Source organism: Cryptomeria japonica, chromosome 3, assembly GCF_030272615.1.
Source record: "Cryptomeria japonica chromosome 3, Sugi_1.0, whole genome shotgun sequence".
In the NCBI taxonomy this organism is placed as follows: Eukaryota; Viridiplantae; Streptophyta; class Pinopsida; order Cupressales; family Cupressaceae; genus Cryptomeria; species Cryptomeria japonica.
Genome location: NC_081407.1, coordinates 34,317,013 through 34,337,163, shown reverse-complemented (window position 1 = coordinate 34,337,163; position 20,151 = coordinate 34,317,013). Strand labels below are relative to the sequence as shown.

General features: G+C 35.6%; 1 protein-coding gene across 7 annotated transcripts in view; it reads right to left on the bottom strand.

Annotated features, from left to right (window-relative positions):
* The window catches only part of LOC131046734 (uncharacterized), a 267,983-nt gene extending 248,616 nt beyond the window's left edge, over positions 1–19,367 (bottom strand). For 5 of the 7 annotated variants that reach the window (XM_057980518.2, XM_057980525.2, XM_057980524.2 and 2 more), the window contains exons 1-5: positions 18,888–19,367; positions 18,671–18,743; positions 17,726–17,848; positions 14,272–14,441; positions 3,975–4,127 (exon numbers count right to left, since the gene is read on the bottom strand). In XM_057980518.2, the coding sequence (XP_057836501.2) occupies positions 3,975–4,127; positions 14,272–14,441; positions 17,726–17,848; positions 18,671–18,743; positions 18,888–18,935 (567 nt within the window). In that variant the 5' untranslated portion in view covers positions 18,936–19,367. The remainder of the gene's footprint in view (positions 1–3,974; positions 4,128–14,271; positions 14,442–17,725; positions 17,849–18,670; positions 18,744–18,887) is intronic. The other 2 variants (XM_057980519.2, XM_057980521.2) reach the window with 2 other exon arrangements.
* Between the last annotated feature and the right edge of the window lie 784 nt (positions 19,368–20,151).

The window sequence follows — 20,151 nt, the reverse complement described above, 5'->3', positions numbered from 1 at the left end:
AGTAAGTTAGGGAATTGCAGTTTACTGGTTCTCCCAAGCTAAGTAGGCCACCCCAAGGGATGGAATTGTCATAGTGGGACGTTCTTGCCTCTTGTGGGCCAAGAGGTGAGTTGTCATCGTGGAAGGCAGCAGACTTTTGGGCTTAGTTGGGTTGGAACCCTCACTAGGCTTTCCTACCAAACTAAACTATGATTGGTTATGGGTAGAAAGACATGTTTATCATTCTATATTCGCTATTAATCCACGTATTCATTGGTCTATTCCTAAGTTTATCGAATGACTAGATGAAGTTACTCTTATATATTAAAAAAGAAATGATAAACTATATTGTGGAATTACTAATTTAGGGCAAAATTCAGGTAATCAAACGTAGGGGACATTACAGTTCTTCAACTAAGTTAAACTGGAGTACATAATTCATCCACTTAGTTAGGCACAACTGATTGGATGCGGAGAACGATAAGGATGTGGTCTTTATGCAATCCAATCTTCATCTATTTGTAATATCCCTTATATTCTGAGTATTTACATTTGAAGAGGATCTAAACTATTTATTTATTTGTTCATGTATATTACTATCAACCATTATTCACAATAATTTTTAAATAAATATTGATTTGCATTTATAACCACAATCAATATTTATTATTAACTAATATTCAAAAAAATTATTAATAACCACAATAAATATTAACTTACATTAATAATTTCAATAATAAAATATTTATTAAATAGACACATAAATATTCATCTGCACTTATTACAATCAGGTATATGATATATGACAGCAACAACAAAACCACAGCAAGTAGAAATTACAAAGATCAAAGGATATGATCGTGTTTTAAGGAAAGTCGGCTATTATGAAATAAGTCAGCGATTCATAAAAGAATGTAACTAAGGATAATAGACAATAATTATCAATCGTTAAATGATCAAAATAGCAAGCGATTTTTAAAGGAGATGTCTCTTCGAGAACAGCGATTATTTTCATTGAAAAGTAGTGACTTATTTAAGGTTATGTCTTATGTGGAAAGAGATGTCCCTAAGGAAATCGCTTCTCTTGGGGAAGATATAAGAGAATATTGAGAAGTTTGTATGAGGGAAGAAAGGAAGGAAAAATAAGGGAAAACATAAGGAAAGACATCAGCAGTCACTGCCTGAGAAACACATACAGTATAAATATGGGAATATAAGATTGCTGTCAATACAATATGATGCTATTAATATAATATGATATTATTAATACAATAGGCTGCTAATAATATGATTTTATTAATACAACAGGCTGCTATTAATATAATATAATATTGCTAATACAATAAGCTGCTGATAATATAATATAATATTGTTAATTCAATGTAATTAATATGACATAAGAAGGGAATGTTAAATACCGTTAATATAATAAAACATAATGATGTATAATTTGTATATTTTATCATTGTTTGCAATTGTGATAGAAGGAAGGGACACAATAGGGGGAACGGTGAGAAATTCCTCATAGGCACAATGCCTCATAAAGATGGTCAAGGACCATTGGTTAAGGACCACGGGACCACCTCATGATGATGGTTAAGGACCACATGAGGCCAAGGAGGATAAGGTCCTAACCTTGGGCCTAGGGTTGAGGGTCAAAGGCACCCTATTGTAGCTTCCCTACTATATCCACATGGATCAATTGTTGAATTGAATCAATCATAAGAGATGAGAGGTTGATATGATGGAGGGGAACAATGTAAAGCCCTCACTAGGTACGCCACCTCATGATGATAATTGAGGGCCATCAGTTAAGGACCACATGAGGCCACAGAGGATAAGGTCTTGCTGTTGGGCCTAAGGTAGAGGGTACTTGGGGCACCTCATCATGTCTTCCAACTCAACCCTCGTTATGGTTGAGTTTACATGTGATTGTTGATATTGTTTTATACATATCCTAACCCTAGAATTGGATGTATTTCACGAATTATATCTACATTGTTGTCTAATCTTATTGCGGGTTTCAGAAAAATAGGCTTATCTCATCTTATTCTTAAATGAAGATTAAATCCCTAACTATGTTTGTTCTTTTTTATTCTGGATTTGTGAATTTAGGACAAAAACTAGGGGATTTACAAAAAGGGACATTACACTATTGCCACATAAGACACTTGAATACAATGAGGTGGTGACAAAGAATTGTGATCAAAATCCTAAGTGTGCCAACTTAGGCACTACAACTGCACAGCTAGTGGGAGTGGCACTTCCCATTGATTGTGGTTCGAATGAAACTGAACCAAATGTTGACTTTGATGCTTTTGATGAAGAGCACTATGAAGACTACTAATATCGATTGTAATTTTCATTAGGTATTGACATTTTGATTTGACAAATCATTGAATTATGAATTTATAATATTTTCATTTTTACAAAATATGAATATGAGGTGTTTAAGTATTTTGTTTATTGGCAATTACAAGTATCACTATTTTTATATTTTATAACATGAGTTTGAACATTATATATATACTCATAATTTTTACATTTTATATTTTTTATATTTTAATATACATATATAAACCCATAACCTTACTCAAGGAAAAAAATTACTGCACCCAATACCTATACCAATACCCACACTCATACCAAGATCGATAACTTAGAAGTAAAATAGTCAGCAATACTATGCTACCTAATACATAAAGAACAATCGTTCACACTACAAGTGCAACTACCAAATGAAAGAGATGTTAAACATTTTGTCATTGATGTCAAGTGGTTTTTGTCAAGCTTTTGCTATTCAAGCTAGAGGATTATTCAAAATAATATTAAATTGAGTTTGAAGTGCTTTTTGAGCAACTGTTTATTCACTAGATCTTATTAATTTTGGTTGAGCTGCTTGAGGTGCCTGATCTGCTTGACGTGCTTGAGGTGCTTCAGCTGTTTGGTTGTCAGCTTCACCTAGTTGCTTGCCTACTTCAGCTGGGTGTGTGATTGCATCAGCAGTTTGGTTGTCTACTTGTCATTTAGTCAGCAGCTTTGTCCGTTTTCTTTCCATGTCATCTTTTGGATTCCGAAAAGGAGTTTGATTTTGTATTAATCTTGAAATTTTCTTTAAAAGTTCATTCACTCTAATTTGGCGGCTACAAGTTTTGTTTTTAATGGTAAAGTGGTTCGACTTGTTTTCAGAATATTCTAAACGTTTTACATTTGCCTATGCCACGTTTTTGGTGAACCGATAAATCATTCTTTGTCTATAGCTGCGATGGGGGTGTCTTTATTATTTTGGTTACGGAAGGAGTAGATTCGTTTAATTTCTTTGGCTTCTTGAAATGTCTTTTACAAGACGTGGTCAGTTTTTTTAAGTCATGTTTTTTCCATTAAGTGTGTAGTGGTGAAAATTTAAGGTGATATGATGCACAAACAAGTCCTGCATGAAACGAGTGTCAATAAAATCAAAAATAAGGTGTATAAAGACAGAAATTTGGATTAGTCTTTCAAGAGAAAGCCCAACTAGTACAGTTTATGTCTGATGTGGGAAAAGGGGGTTTATTAAGCATACTGTTTTGAAGTTTAGACTTATGATACATCTTTGGAATGAGATATTTTAAAGGTTCTAGAGGATTTTCTTCAATAGCAATCATTATAGAAGACACGTGACAACAGCAAAAAAATTCCCAACGGGTGAGGCATCTAAGCTTGTAGTTTGTTCCCGGACTCCAGCCATTTCATTTATTTCATATGTAAGAGTTGACTCTTAAAAGATTTCTGTAAGTTGTATTTTCAGTGTTCGACAGATGATTTTGCAATAAAAAATATGCTACACTCCATTTATTTCAATTAGATTGTTTTTCCTGATGTATAATTCAATCAAATATGTTTTGCTCTCTTTGCATAGGTAGGAAGGGAAGTCAAGTGCTTACCTTGTGCTATTTGCTTTCCTCTGTAATTAGACAATTTTTTGTCATAAAATGAGTATCAAATTCAGTACATACCTTAACAGAATAATTAGTAATAACAGTTGATTCGTAATGCTGTACAACAAGATCCAGAAATTTGAATGCCATTAGACGTATGTTTGTTGCCAGCTGAGTCATTGCATTAAAGATATGTGCCATAATTATAGAAATAAGCGGTCCCATCACAACCTGCAGTAAATGTTTTGCATCTTAGCAGAAAAACTGGAAAAGCATTAATATAGCTTTCCTCGGTATTGAATAGAAAATGGCATTCTGATAAAATATAGCTTCAAAACTGGAAAATAATGAAAAAAAAAATATACAGTAATCAATAAAACAACAAATAAGTCTAATCTCATATTCCAAGCATATAGTTTAATACAAGCATAGCTCACCCCCTTGTATTTATCACACTATTATGTTATTTCTTCAATGAGTCATAAATATTTATTTAACATATATATTTTGCAGTTAGACATAGCTCACCCCTTTGGATGTGTCACACTCAATTATGTTATGTCATCAATGACTCATGAATCTTTACTTACCTATATATTTTACACTTGACATAGCTCACCCACTTGCATGTATCACACTCAACTATGTTACATCCTCAATGAAACACAAATCTTTATATAACCTATATATTTTGCATTTAGACATTGTCTTCATAGAGTGCTACGTAAGCAACTTTTTATGTTGATGAGATTTTTGCTGAGTTTTTGCAAGTTTTTTCAGAGTTTGTTGATTCACAAATGTTGATGAGATTTTTGCTGAGTTTTTGCAAGTTTTTTCAGAGTTTGTTGATTCACAAATTTTGGGTCTACCGCATTTTTGCCAAGTCAGACTTTGCCAACTATGTCAAAGATTTTAGTTTTTCTCATTCAATTATAGGTCTTAGGAAAAGTTAAAACTTGCATATTAGCCCACGCCACTCATTGTACATAAGCTGAGAGGAAAAGAAATTGTAAATGAGCTAAGCAAGAGATAGATGAAAGGAAAAATTAGATGTAAATTGTTGATTCAACAATTTCCAAATACAAATCACACATTTGGCGAGTTACTTGCCAAACTAAAATCTAGCAAGTACCCACCGAGTTTGCCAACATAGAGTCATAAAATACTCACAATTTGTGAGTATATGACCTAGATCAAATTGTGTGGAACAAAGAAACAAAACAGTGCTTAACCCCAAGGATTTGGAAGAAATGGTCACATTGAGAGACAAAATGAAACTTAGAACATGTACCCATACAAAAAAAAACATCTCGGGTCATCATTTGAGTCAAATTCTTAAAATTCCTCATTTTGTTAGCCATACTTGAAACCTTATCATGATCATCAATGTCATTTTTGTTGTCTCTAATCATCTATTTTGAGGTGCTTGGACACTTGTTAGGAGTTGTAAGAGAATATATGACAGCTATGACAGTCATTATTGCAATGACAGCAACTATGACAATATTTATGATAGTTATGACAGTCATTATTGCATGACAGCATCTATGACAATATTTATGACAAAATCCTTACAGAGATGCCTTATGACAGTTGTAAGAGCATCTGTAAGAGGCTATTTTAAAAGGTGGGTGAGAGTTTTTCCAGGTGGATTTGCTGCCTGTTGTTTGGTGATAGCATAGTGCTATTCATCCTCACAAACTCCTATAAATTGGTGCCTTGAGATAGTGTTCTTCATTCAGTCTTGTTCAGTTTGCAAGGTAATGGAGTGCTGCAGAGTTTTACAAAGGTTTAGAGAGAAGTATATTGCTATTGTATTCTTCATTGGATTAGTAATATACTTGCCACTCTTTCTGTGGTGGAGTTTTCGCCCAAAAGGATTTCTCCATGTAAATCTGGTGTTTCTTGTGCAATGGTTTTCTTGTTCTTGTTTTGATTCTACAATCATTGTATTAATGCTTAATCTTTCGTTTCAGATTTGCAATAACTTTGAGTTTAAGTTGCAAGCTTTCTTCACCTTGTTTACAACAAATGTAACAATGAATGCTTCACCAAAGAGGCACATGAAAAATATTTAGGTGAAAATATTTTTGCAGCAATGCAAATAATGGGTTCAATGGATGGACCTAGGGATCCTTTTTACAAAGGCATGGTGTCTAATAGACAGTTTCATAATATTCTTTCTTGTATTGATGTGAAGACTATATTTTGCGATGCTTGTTCTTGTTCGAAATGGACTAGATAATTCTGGAATGTTTTGCTCTCATGTGTCCATAACCGTAAACTTCTCAAAGAAGCTTGATGGAATGGTGTCATCCCAACCCATCTGATAATGGATTCACCACGTGATGCTCCTCAACAGTGAGAGTCCATTGTCTTCTAGATCAAAGGTGTGGCAATTTGTAAAGGGTGTTCATCGGGTCTCAGCTTCTAAATTTGCAAGAAAAGTATGGAGTTTAGAGAAAGGAGATTCTATCAATTTACCATCAATAACAAGAATTGGCAAATTTCTACCAAGACTTGTCTATATTTATCAAGGATGTGATTATCACCCACAAAGATAATAAACTTGAAATATCAAATTTATAAAGCAGATTGTAAATTAAGGCAATCCATCAAAAAGATGGTTGTGCTACTGTTGTGTGAATCGCACACCCATCCCCGTCTTAGACAGGGACCCCCCGGTTTGTACCTTTCTGTCCTTGCGGAAGAGGAAGGGGATATGAAGGGTCAAGTGCCGCTGAAACCAAATTCGGCCTCTAGGGCCATATTGCGAACTTAAAACTCCCCAATTCTTGCAAAATCGCCTAAATGTGAAGAAAGAGTTAAAGCTTGCAATGACGTTAAAATGCCGATTTTCGCCAAGGGATACAAAGGAGATAAAATATGCAAAGTGCCAACGTTGACAAACTCGCCCAAGTGCCCAAGCTTGCACTTCTCGAGGAGAAAGTTAAAATCGCCAAAATCACTCTAAGGGCGAATTTCGGACTTTCAGGCCAAATTGAGAGAAATTTCAAAATTTGTTAAATTCCCATTTTGGGCCAAGGGTCCGAAAATGCCTTAAAATTCACAAAACCTCCAAAAGTCCGAAATTCCGAAAACTAGCGAAAACTGGTCCTGTCCGAAATTTCACCTAAGTTGCCAAAATTGCCTTATGGGCCGAATTTCGGACCCAGGAGCCAAAATCTCAAAAATTCAAAAAAATTCCCAAAACTGGCTTAAGGTCCGAAATTTGCAAAAGACCCCCAGAGGTCCGAATTTCACTTAAGTCATCCAAATTTCAGACCCTGGGGCCAAAATTTGAAAAGTGAAAAGTTTGCAATAAGTGCTCAAAGGACCGAATTTGGGCCTTTAAGTGAAAATTTGAAAAGTGAAAAGTTTGCAAAAAGTGCCCAAAGGGCCAAATTTGGGCCTTCAAGTGAAAATTTGAAAAGTGAAAAGTTTGCAAAAAGTGCCCAAAGGGTCGAATTCGGACCTTTTAGCCAGAATGTTAAAAAGTGAAAGTTGGCAAAACACTCAAAAATCCCAAAATTTGCAAAAGTGCCCAAAATCCCGGAATTCACCATTAAAGGGTGAAATGTCAAAGTTTTTAAAACTTTTCGAACGCCCCTCTTGCCCGAAATTGCCAGGAACAACTAAATTCACGGAAGGAGTAAAGCATTAAAACTTGGGAAATTTTCAAATGACCCTCCAAGCGTTAAATTTTAATATTTGTTAAATTAATTAATTAATTTTTCAAATTGATTTATTGAAATGAAATTGATCGTTTGCAGGTCGGAGGACGTCATTAGAGAACCAGGAGAAAGACCTGAAACGCAAATCGAAGAAGGACCGCAATCAAGGCCAGGCGTTGAAGACTGGAAAAGAAAAAAGATGTGGGAACGCGCTGCAGGAGCGCAAGAGCAACCAAACATTGGGAACCGTGCCGCTGAACAAAGATGAAGTCCACCACCGAGACCAAAGACCAAAGAACACTCTGAATGCTGCAAGTTTATGCCTTCTCGAGAAAAAGCACACAGCTGGATTTAATTCCAGGAATTCAATTTCTAAAAAGCTGAAATTGTTTTATTGTAAAACTACTTGTAGGTCCCACTCAGATATTTTGAAAGAAAGGGGAAACAAGTCAGTTGTGGACAGTTATGTCCAACTACCGGATAGACTCAAATTGAAGCCAAATAGTGGCAGGTAGTTGAAATTGTGGTTGAATGGATGAGTGAGAATTTAATGGGCATGGGTTAAGGCTGCTAGTTTCTGGAAGGCAGATCAGGACCCTTGGATGCAGTCCATCCTAGCCTTCGATTCAAAATTGTAATATCTATAAAAGGCAGAGGCCTTTCTTTTCTAAAGGGTTAGATGGTTAGATAGTTAGAGATTTTTGTTAAATAGCTAGACTCTGGTGAGAGAGTTAGATTTTAGAGTTAGAATAGGTTAGATTTTAAGCAGTAGCATAGAGATGCTGCAGAAATTGTTGTAATAGGCAGTTGAAATCAATATATAGACATTGATTTGGTGTTCATTGTCTTGTTTTCATCCTGTTTGCGTGGTTTCTCTCAGCATTTTAGATAGATCTTTCTATTTTGGGTGTGCAGGTATTTGATAGATTCAGGCTCATACCATTGAGGATATACTGATTGTGTATCCTTTTGTATGGTTAACCTGAGCCTTTAATTGTGCTTAGTTCAATTGCAGGTGTCCGTCTGAGTTGCACCAGAATTGGGTGCTTAGCCGTGCGTCTCCAGTCTGAAAATCTTCCAAGTCCCTTTGAAGATTGCACCGTTCCTGCAAGGTTGTGAGCTATTCTGGCCAAGCAGGAATTGGTTATGTTGAATCCGTCTACCCGCATACCCGTGTTGTTAGTTTTAGATCTCCTAACCCTTTCCTTTTGCTCTTTATTGCGTAATTCGAGAATCGCAGTAGACCAGCTTGTTGCAAATCGTAAGTCCCCTTGTGCTCCCAGCAAATCACATCGATCACTGAGTAATCCCGCAATCAAGACCTGACAATCAAAACCTTGAGGTCGTCCCCTTTGATCAAACGTAGAAAATAGCATTAGGGATTCCCTTATCTCAAGAGAGGATAGGATACTCAGCAGGTTTATTCTATTCTGCATTGGCCGTATGGAGTTTGCAGCAATGCGATTTCAGACACATCAAAATCTACCTAATGTACAATTTTGCTACCCAAAAGATAGCTTGCTCAAATTTCTATTAAGATGGGGGAATGAATCTAGTAATTCTACTAGTACAGTGGTAGGAAAGGTGAGAGATAGTAGTGTTGGAAATGTATTGCAAGTTTGGGATCTACTCTACTTGGTAAGTCCCTTATGATTATAAATTGATGTTGGAATCACTGCTGCCATTACGCCAAAAGCTCGAGTTGTCAATGAACGGGAGAGCAGCCAGAGACAAGGATCCACGGAGGCGGGAGGAAGCATATGTCGTGAATCCCGAAGGAAGTGCTGACCAAGTGAACAATCTCCCCCTCAGCACTGACTGAGGGTTCCACACTGACGGAATGAAGGAGGCCTCCTGGGATTCGAACCCGTAACCTAGCCCTCTGATACCAATTGTTGTAATCACCACTGCCGTTACACCAAAAGCTCGAGCTATCAACAAACGGGAGAGCAGCCAGAGACAAGGATCCACAGGAGGCGAGAGGAAGCACATGTCGCGAATCCTGAAGGAGGTGCTGACCAAGTCAACAATTGATTCTTGCGTTCTACTAGATATGGGCCTAGCCCAGTTTTTGTAATCCTATCATTTTGTTTTTTCCATTTTTCAAGGGACTTGGTTGTAGTATGATAGTGTTTCTTGGTTGAAGTGCCAATTTCTTGTGCAATATATTTTTTGTTGTCTTTTTATGTTTATTGTAAATATTGGATTTTAAAAATTTCTCCAAAAGTAAGGGCCCCAATAGAACCCTCACATAACAAAAGCGAAAAATGTTCTAAAAAATTTTGCACGTGGTGTAGCAAACTAAGTGGGCTTGACTATGAGGGAAAATCCATGGTTGAGTGTGCTTGAGCCAAAGTACTATTGGTATTGGTGACCTCTTAGGAAGTTTCTTGTACTTCACCCATGTGAGTATCACCTAGATACAATGAATGCTAAGTGGACCATTCATGGTCATGAGGGATGGGTTCTTGTGAATAACAACTAATGCAATATGAATTTACAAAGATTGACTTGAAACTTGTTACCCCTAGTTTTAAACTTTCGATCATCTTTATCAAAAGCCAACTCTCTGCTTAGGCCCTTTACCAATTTTCAAAAATTTGTCGGCTAGGTTGCAGGTTTTCCAATCTAGTTATAATGGTTCGAAAGTGTTGAAAATCACCGACCCCCCCACCTTCCTCTAAGTTGAAATATTGTCATCAGTCATGAATAGTGTCAAGGTCTATATAGTTGGGCAATCGGGGTATTTTAGTTCTAAAGTTCTAAAAATCTTCGATTAGCCGATCGTCCTCTAAAGCTCACTTCTTTGCATTGGTTTCCTTGAATCGGTTCCTAAATTTGCCATTCGCCCGACCACATTGGTTTTCCTTCAATGGTTCCTAAATTTGCCAATCACCCGACCGAATTTAGTGTGTCTTGTCACCCAAGCTGACATCATCCAGGGAGATAATTCTTTGAATTTCGTGCAAAGGATCGAGAACCTTTGCAATCACCCGACTACATGGAGTTTTTGGTTTTTTGAGATGCAATATGCTCAAAGATTTGGGAAATACATCTCCTTAAAGACAAATAAGGTGGCTTAAGCATGTAAAGCTACTGATGTGATTTTTGAAGAAGAACGAAATTATTTCTCATTGTCGAAATTTAATGAGTCGATGGCCTTGTCCATAAATGAAAGGCCGCAATATTTTGAACTCATTCTTTTTAGGGATTAGCCAGAGAAATGATAAATTGACAAACTGGCATGTTTGTTGGAAGAATAGGAACTCAAGAATCTTAATTATTTCCATTTCAGAATTTCTTCGGCCAACACTCGATATGGGTTATTCCCCCCGTCCTAGGACAGCATGGTGCTTCCTCATGAAGACTGGCTTCCCATAGCCCGACCTAATTTGAATTGGATTCAAAGAGAACAGGACGACATAGTTACTCAATTAAACAAGGTTGTGTGGAAGGATAAGACCAGTTACACTAAATATAGAAGGATAACTTCCATTTTGGAACGAGAGGGGACACGAGCCAAAGTTTACAATCTTCTTCTACAAAGAGAAATTGTTGCAGCTAGAAATCTCACACCTGAGGCGTATTAATCTGGTGCATAGCAGAAGTCTACAACCAAGTGAATGCGTATATAGTTATCGACCCAAGTAGACGTGGGGCAAAATAGTTCTCCCAGAAGAAGGTGTCGACCCTGTAGTTCAGCCAAACTTGGTATTGATTGAAGACCCACAAGAGGATATTCTTTCTGGACTGACGACTCTAGCTTGGAAATGTAAAAGGAACATTGCAGAATACATGTGAGTTATCTTAGTGTTAGAGGAAGAAGAAGAAAAGGCTTAAATGCATGATGCCCAGCTCTAGCTAGCTATCGTAGCGGAGTAACCCTTTTCCTCCCATTAATTAATAGTGCTGCCCTCTAGACCTATCGCTAGTTTAGGTGATATAGAGTCAAGCTCTCATTAGCCGTTTTTGTTTTATTTTGAGTAACTATTCAATTCTTTTCTTGGAACGGTCGCTTTCAAAGACCATTATTTTATAAAGACGGTTACCAATTGTGGTCTATTTATGTTAGTTAGGAGTCAAAAGGATATAGTTTTTCCTTCGCTAGTTTCTAAACTTTTTGAACAATTTTTGAATGGATATTCATAAAAAATAAATCTAAATGCAACTTCATTGATCATAAACTTTGGGTTACTGTTGGTGAATTATGTTATCCTTCTTATATTGAAATACTATGCATTTGGATTATCTTTCTTGTTATCTGTTGAATGAAAATTGAAATTTGCATGCGCATGCGCACATTACTGTGAATATTTAGCTTTGAATGAGTGGAGCAATAATGTCCTAGTTCTACAAATTTCAATATTTTAGGGTAGAATCTTTGTAGTCTATTCAATGACATTTCTGTCAAAACCCCCTCTTTTACCCTTAGAGCTTTCTGGTTAAAAGCTCTACCTTTCTTGCTTTTGGGTAAAAAGCACACCTCAAAAAGAACCAAATTATATCATACGAGGGAGCTATACCTCTAAAATTTAGAGGGAAGTTGCTAATTTGATAGCAATTTCTCCAACTGTTAGTTTCTAATCTGTCTTTCATCTTGGGAAGTGATGAGTCGTCTTTGAGTTAGTTTAGAGAGACAAATCCATTACCTAACAAAAATATATTGTTGAATTCCAATAAGTCATCACATCATTCAATACACTAAATAAACACCTAAATGAGCTACAAGATACATAATGAATATTTCCTAAGGCACAGCAACTATTTAAGGTCATGGAATTTGATTTGAAGGAAACTCCACAATTAAGTGCACTTGAGCTAGAGTAATACTAGGATGGCTGACCTCCAAAGAAATTTTGGCACTTCACCCCAATGAACATCACCTAGGTGCAATAAGTGCTAAGTGGACTATTCATGGCCATAAGAGATGGATTCTTGTGAAATGCTACTCTTAAATATGGATCGAAGAAGATTGACAATTGAAAACTGACAAATCATCACATAATTTGATATGCTACAAAAACACTTATATGATAATGTCTAATTATTTTTATCAATTTAATTATACAACTGAAAAACAATAAAATGTTTTCTTTATATATATATATATATAACGCACACATATATAAAGCATTGTATAATATATAAAGAATTCAATACACTATGAAAACACCACTTGTATGAAAATGTTTTAAAAAATTTATCAATTTAATTATAAAATTGAAAAACAATGAAATGTATTCTTTACAATTGCATTTTATGGAAAAGACAAAATGCCTCCCTATTGATTTCCCAACCACACCTATAGGTAAGGAGGTCCCTAAAATGACCCTACAAAAGCAAGGAACGTCCTAAGTGCATCCCCCTCTACAAGGAATATTGGGGAAACTCCCCAACATCCCAAGGGCACTAGGAAGTCTCCATGCCAAACAATGTTTCTCTAAGTCATGATAATTATTTTGCTTGTGTCAAAGCTTTGAACAAAACAACAACATGATGGCATGTACAAATGGTTGAGTTCGAAAGAAAGAAGCAATATTTGCATGGTATTGGAAACAAAATAATTAATTAAAACAACTTCTTTTTTTGACCTAGATGCAAGATCTTATACGCACACACACATAGGCATGTGTTGAGTATAACTTATTAATAATAAATACATTATATCATTACAAATATGTGTTTTTCTTGTGATCCATATGTTTTTCTCCAACACAAAATCCTATTTTTGACCAAACCTTAATTCTTCAAATAACTAATGGTGAAGATGCAGAATCTGACCAGTCTAAATGAGGAGGGCTGCACAGTTGAAGATGAGAATATTGTCATTCTACTTTTTACTTGTTTCCTTCTCTACGTTTAGAAACTCCTTACAGCAGTCAGCAAAAACTCACAAAAATTTATGATAACTTGATAACATCCACCACCACCCCATCCTGACCACTTCTTCCACTCACTGCTAAACCAAGGTGCCTTTGACTTACGAATTAAAAAATATTTGATCGCCACATTTCCATAATCCCCCAATTTTGGTCCATAGTTCCCCTGATCTCCATCCCTGCATCCCACTGTCTACCTGTTCCAAAACTCTGTGGAACATATATACACACACATCATTTGTTTTCCTCCCACTGTTCCAAAATCTAGGAAGACATTTCGCTAATCTGAAAACTTCGAGAAACACAAGTAATAATTTATGATATGTTTATTCTTTGGTCAAAGACACCAGAGGAGAAGACCAATTTCCTAAATTAGTGTAGAATTACCAAATTCCTTTCTGCTTACAGATCCTTGCATCGCCCAAAAGAACTAAAAATACACTTGTCAACTGCAGCATTGCATTCCCTCAATATAGGCAATGAAGGTACTTCCATAGCAAGATTATCAATTTAAATTTACATCTCAAGTTCTTAAGAGCCTAGTACAGCACTGTGTTTATTTGGAAAAACCCCACTATGATTTCTTCTACACAATTAAAAACTGTTAATTCGATCCCTTTTTTCTAAAAGAAAATTCAATATACAAAGTTGCAAGCTTCTCATTGTCCTCTTCTGAACATTAAGAGATGTCAACTCCATTTTTCTCTAACAAAGTAAATAAGAAAATTCAAAACTATACTTCTTCCTAATTCTTGTGTGCGTTTCTGCAAACTAGCACATTAATCTATTAATATACATAACTAGTAACATGCTCACTCATACCTCTTCAAGACCTGGAAACACTGCCAACTTAAAGAGTAGAAATAATGAATCTCTCACACCCTTGTCAGCATCACTGATACGAGGACTTAATTTCTCAATTATAGCAAGTTTATGCAACTTTAATTCTTTTGGATGTCGTATAAACAAATCTTTTATACCATACAGAGCATCTGCAATGAAATACATGGAAAGTCACATGAGTCATCGTTTCATGGGTAGGAAATAATCAAAGCCTAACAATATACCCATGCTTAGGTTGAATAATAAAATGCTCTATAAATATACTTCATTAGATGTTGAAATCAAGACAAAAACAGATTGGCATTTGTCAATATGGTTAACATGCATATTTATAGAACTCCCATTGCATCACATTAGCCAAAGCAGCATACTATAATTTAATAGGAATACAAATACTATTCTCTTTGCTTCAGGGATAAACAGAGAGAGAAATCAGAATTCAAAGCTAATGCGTATGCAAAGTTGCCCTTTGAGCTCTGAACAAAGAATGAAAAGTGATCATTTGGACGACTGAGAAAGTCGCCATAGTCATAAGAAGGCTTGTGTAGATCTTTCTATGGCAGGGAAATGGGGGATAAGCTATAACAAATCCTCCCTTCGAACTGTTGAATTCATATGAAACACATCTTTCACACTACTTTTTTTATTGTCATCAAATTGATATCATTAGCAACCGGATCTTTAACATACTCTCCAATCAGCAAATATATCAGTCATAGAATGAAAATGTGGCTTCCTAGATAGTGTGTCAGCTACCACATTATAATTCCCCTTTACATACTCAACAGAAAATCGTAGGCTTGAATCTTACTTACTCATTTCTGTTATCTATCATTCAAATCTTTTTGGAAAACAAAATACTTCAGAAAGTTATGATCCGTTTTGACTACAAACTTCCCACAAACCAAGTGTTGTCGAAAATTAGTTAAAGCATGCATTATGGCCACCATATCCTTGTCATAAATTGAGAAAGTTTGCTCAGCCTCCTTGAATTTCTTGCCCTAATATGCTATAGGGTGTTTATTTTGCATTAAAACAGCCCCTAGACCTTCTCTTGAAGCATCACATTCTAAGACAAAAGGAAGTGAATTCAGGAATTGCTAAAATCAAGCATGAGCTCATTACCTCTTTAAGTCTATAAAAAGCTTGTTGGGTTGTTGGACTCCAAAAAAATGCCCCTTTCTTTATTAAATTCATTAAAGGATCGGTGAGTTGTGAGAAACCTTTCACAAACCTCCTATAGTAGCTGCATAATTCTACAAATCCCCTCAACTAAGTTAAAATAATTGGTGTAGGCCAATCTTGAATTGCTTTGATCTTCTCTTCATCCACACTAACCTTTTGTGCACCAACTTTGAACCCCAAATACAAGATCTCAGTCAACCCAAACTCACACTTGGAGGCTTTCGTATAGAAAGAATGCTGCTCAAGTATGCCCAGCACCTCATCAAAGTGTGTTAAATGATCTTCCCAAGTCTTACTATAAATCAGAATATCATCAAAGAAGACCAAAACAAATTTCCCCAAAGAAGACCAAAACAAATTTCCCCAATTGTAAAATGAATACCTGGTTCATGCATGATTGAAAAGTTGTTAGTGCATTGGTTAGATCAAATGGCAATATCAAAAACTCATAATGCCCATAATGAAACCTAAATGCTGTCTTGTGCACATCCTAATCTCTCACCTTGATTTGACGGCACCTTGAACGCAAATCAAACTTGGAAAACTAACTTGCTCCATGAATCTCGTCAATGAACTTATCAATCCTTGGTATGGGGTAGCGATTCGTGATAGTTCTTTTATTGAGTGCTCTATAGTTGATGCACATCCTCATGGTTCTATCTTTCTTCTTGACCAGCACTACAAATGATGCAAAAGAGCTGGAGCTAGGCATTAGTGTGAAACAAAGTAGTAGTAACCACAGTCACTAGGATGGCTATGCTAGCTTGAACAAACCTAAAATCCTGACCACAATCATGCATTCCTTGTCAAAATCAATAGTAGGAGATCTGACATCAAAAAGAATCTGAATGTAATTTAAGGGTGTTTGTCTTGGTCACATAGACTGTTTAGTCTCGTGGACATCATTAAAATCTTTCATTTCATTGCCATTCAGATAGAGATTTCTAAGAGAGGTTTATTTGGCAAGTCCTCCCTCATCGAATATTGGTTTGTGGTGACAGGGAGCTCATGGATGCCGAGATGGATCACAGTGGATGCAGACGAGGGTATCCCAAAAAGAGTAAGGCAGCATCAATGGAGAGGACTTGGGTGCTCAGGTATAGTCATATAGTTAATAAATAATATAGTTTGTAAATGATGCTCCATTTTGGCAATAGAGGAGCTTGGTGTCTGTAAGTATTGGGGTCTATAGTCTAGGGTGTGTTTGTTGACCAGATTTTGCATCTGCTGGAGTTTGTTGAGGGAGGCTAGGGGTCTCTTCTGATTTTGGTGATAATTATCCAGGGAATCTCTGCAGAGAAAATGAGGGGCAATGTAAATTTCTTTTATCATCAATATAATGGTTGCAGTCCCCTTAAACTGCAAATTACCAATCAAAAAAAATACTTATAAACTTATTAGATACCAAATGTATTCTTCTTAAAGCAATATCCTGGCTACGAAACATCGTTTAGGCACTATGAAAAACTGTTCTTTATACCAGAAATGATTACCTGGATAATTAGCAAGCTGTTTATATAGTAGGCATCAATTAAAATTCAAGAAAGATTTTGACATGCCATTAGTAATTAGCCAAGCGCGGAAAGTAGAAATTTTGCATAGAGAAGCATAAACTAGTTCAGATTTATGACATATTTTCTCACCAAACTTCAAAAAAGAACATGTTGACATATTAAAAGAAGACCATGAAACAGGGCAGCAAACCCCTTTCTCAAGAATAACTCAGCAAATCAAAAGACAAAGGAATTTCCAATTTATTGAGATTAAATTAGGAAAAAATCAGGTAAAGATTAGTAGGGTTAAGGTTAGGCAAAATAAATAAAAAATAACAGCAAAAATCAGAATCTTCTTTTAACCTAATCATAGATTTTTTTTGACTAAAAGATTGCCATTTAAGCATGAAATTTGACATTTAGCAAACAAAAAAATGCAAGTTTTACTGTAATCACATCATTACTTTTGTGCAAAAACTCGCAATTTCTTCATGACAAAACTCAATGTGGGGAACAAGAAATGCTAAGTTTCAATTTTTCAAGGGAAAACTCCGAGTGGAAGACAAAAAACTATAAATTGTAAGTTTTTAAAAGTCTCTGCTTCTCTGCAGTGAACGGTCTCAAATTTTCATCTAGTAGCAAACATATAAGTTCTGCAAAATATTCTCGTAAAAGCTTCTATTACTAGATTGTAAACTACAGTGGAACCAAAAAATAACTACCACAGAAAAGTGATAACATGACCAGAATGATACCTTTCCTAACATTTGCATTATGATGAGTAGTCTGCATCAGAAGTTCTTTTAATGTCTGTTGCTTCCTATTGACAGCCAAACCTTTTTTCTCCACTGCCAAGCTCTGCTCCGGCAGAATAATAGCTGTCCAAATTAATCAAAACGTTAAAAAAAATCCATGTTTTGCACATACGAATGTATGGTATCTGAATCTGTCAACTATTGCTGTCTAAGTATACAAACTACTCATGACATTATCATCCAACTACTATATATTCCATAACATTACTAAAGAGGAATGCCACAGAACTAAAATTGGAATTTGGAAGATTCTAAATTGAACAAGTAATATTAAGTGTTCCAAGTTCAGATAACGAACCCACATATTTTAACTTTCAATCAATATGCATCTATCAAATAAAGTATGATTACAAGTTATAGAGTTTGCCATTGCCTGGATGAGCCAGTTAATTCGAAAAACAACAAAAGAAGCAAGTTGCAATTCATGAACTATGAATAAGTTATTTGAAAAACAGTTACAGGCAACATAGCAGTTGCAGAATCCGTTAGGTGCAGCTTGCAAACTTTTAAAGCTTTTAGGGTTTCCAAAAAGATATCAAAATCCAAAAGATATATGGACAAAACACATATCAATAGATTAAGAATTTGAGTGAAATATGAAACCCCTTCTTAAGATTTTTTTAATTTAAAGTATCGAACTAATTTTTATGGCAAAGTCCATGTTGTAGCACCGAGAGAGTGCTGAGTTCAAATCTTCTATAATGCCAAATAAAAAAATTACATCAGATTTACACAGAAAATGAATATGCTTACAACCATAAATGACACCGGGCGATTAAAACATAAAAGGAAAACTCATGGAATTATGCCTAGTGCTAGCTCAACCTCTAAATCTTATAGAATAGAATAGTAAGCATCTCTGTGCTTAGGATGATGACTAAGTACCTTTTGTTTTGACTTCAACTTTCGTAGCATTTTTTGGAGGAGGCAACCGTCTTCCAACTTTATGTTTTACTTTCTGAAATATCAAAGCAAACCGTTGAATTTAGCATTTGATCCTAATTTTTGTGCTAAGAGATCATTATATTCTCTAAATAAGGTAGCTGCACTTCAGCCAGAATGCACTCAACTTCTACTACAAACAGACTTTATCAATAATCACCTTGAAATCCACACCGGTATGTTTTGCTTTCTTGTTAGATCGCACCATCTCTTCTTTGCTCTGCTCCGAATATGGAGGACTCTTTAGGATCCAGTCCCAAGAAAGAAACACTAGGTATCACAATAATATCATATATGAAAACAACCATACCACAGACTCAATGCCGTCATTTAACAGATAACAACAGAATTGTTTCAGAATGAAATACAACACAAGAAATGGTGAGTTTGCAGGGAAAGAATTATGAACCCCTACCAAAGCAGGATTTTTTTTTTAAATCAGACGAACCAAAACTAATATCCCTTACGGCTACTGGTTTAATAACGAAAATTAGAGCTAAAATATAGGGGTTTTAGAGCTACTAAAAATATCGGAGTTCAGGGTTTTAGAGCTACTAAAAATATCGGGGTTTTAGATTGTTGAGCCCGATAAAAGATTTTTTTGCATTCTTTTTAAAAAATATAAATATTAGTTTCCGGTAACCTGGACGTCGTTTAACGATGAGTGCCCAATATATTGTAATGCAATAAACAGAAGCAGCACTTGTAGGATGTTCTAAGGGATTAAAGAAATTTAAAGTAATATTCAAATATATGGATTTTTTTAATTACATAATTAGCTTTTTAATTATATAATTAATTTATGACTAGTAATTGCATCTTGGTGTGCAATGGATACATCGAATAGGTGTGGAATGTTTATTAGAGAAAAATTGGTCTATTTTTTGCAGACATTTGTGTAGTACATGAAGTTACTTGATAGGCTAATAAGAAAATGATGTCGTTTATGCAACATAGGTCTCAATAGAGAAGTGATAACATCAAATCAAGTATGCATCCACTTAAATGGATCCAAACATGATTGAAACAAAACCTCTAAATAAGAAAGATATCAAAATTCATAACAAAAAGACTTAGTTTATGTTTGTAATAAGAAGAGGAGGAGAGAGTGAGGAAGAGATGTGGATATCAAGAGGAAAAGATATATGAGGGAAGTGTGAAAGAGAGGGGGGTAGGGATACATAGATAGAGAGGAAGATAGAGATAGAGTGGAGATGGAGATAAAGGAGGAGAGGGGTATAGAGAGAAGGAGATGGAGAGATAAAGAGAGAGGATTGAGGGATAGATAGAGATGGAAGATATACATATATAGACAGGGAGAGAGGGGGAGAGATAAGAATTAATATATAGAGAGAGTGGTAGAGAGAAGAAGAGATTTAGGGGTAGAGAAAGATGGATCGATAATGAGATAGAGATAGAGATAG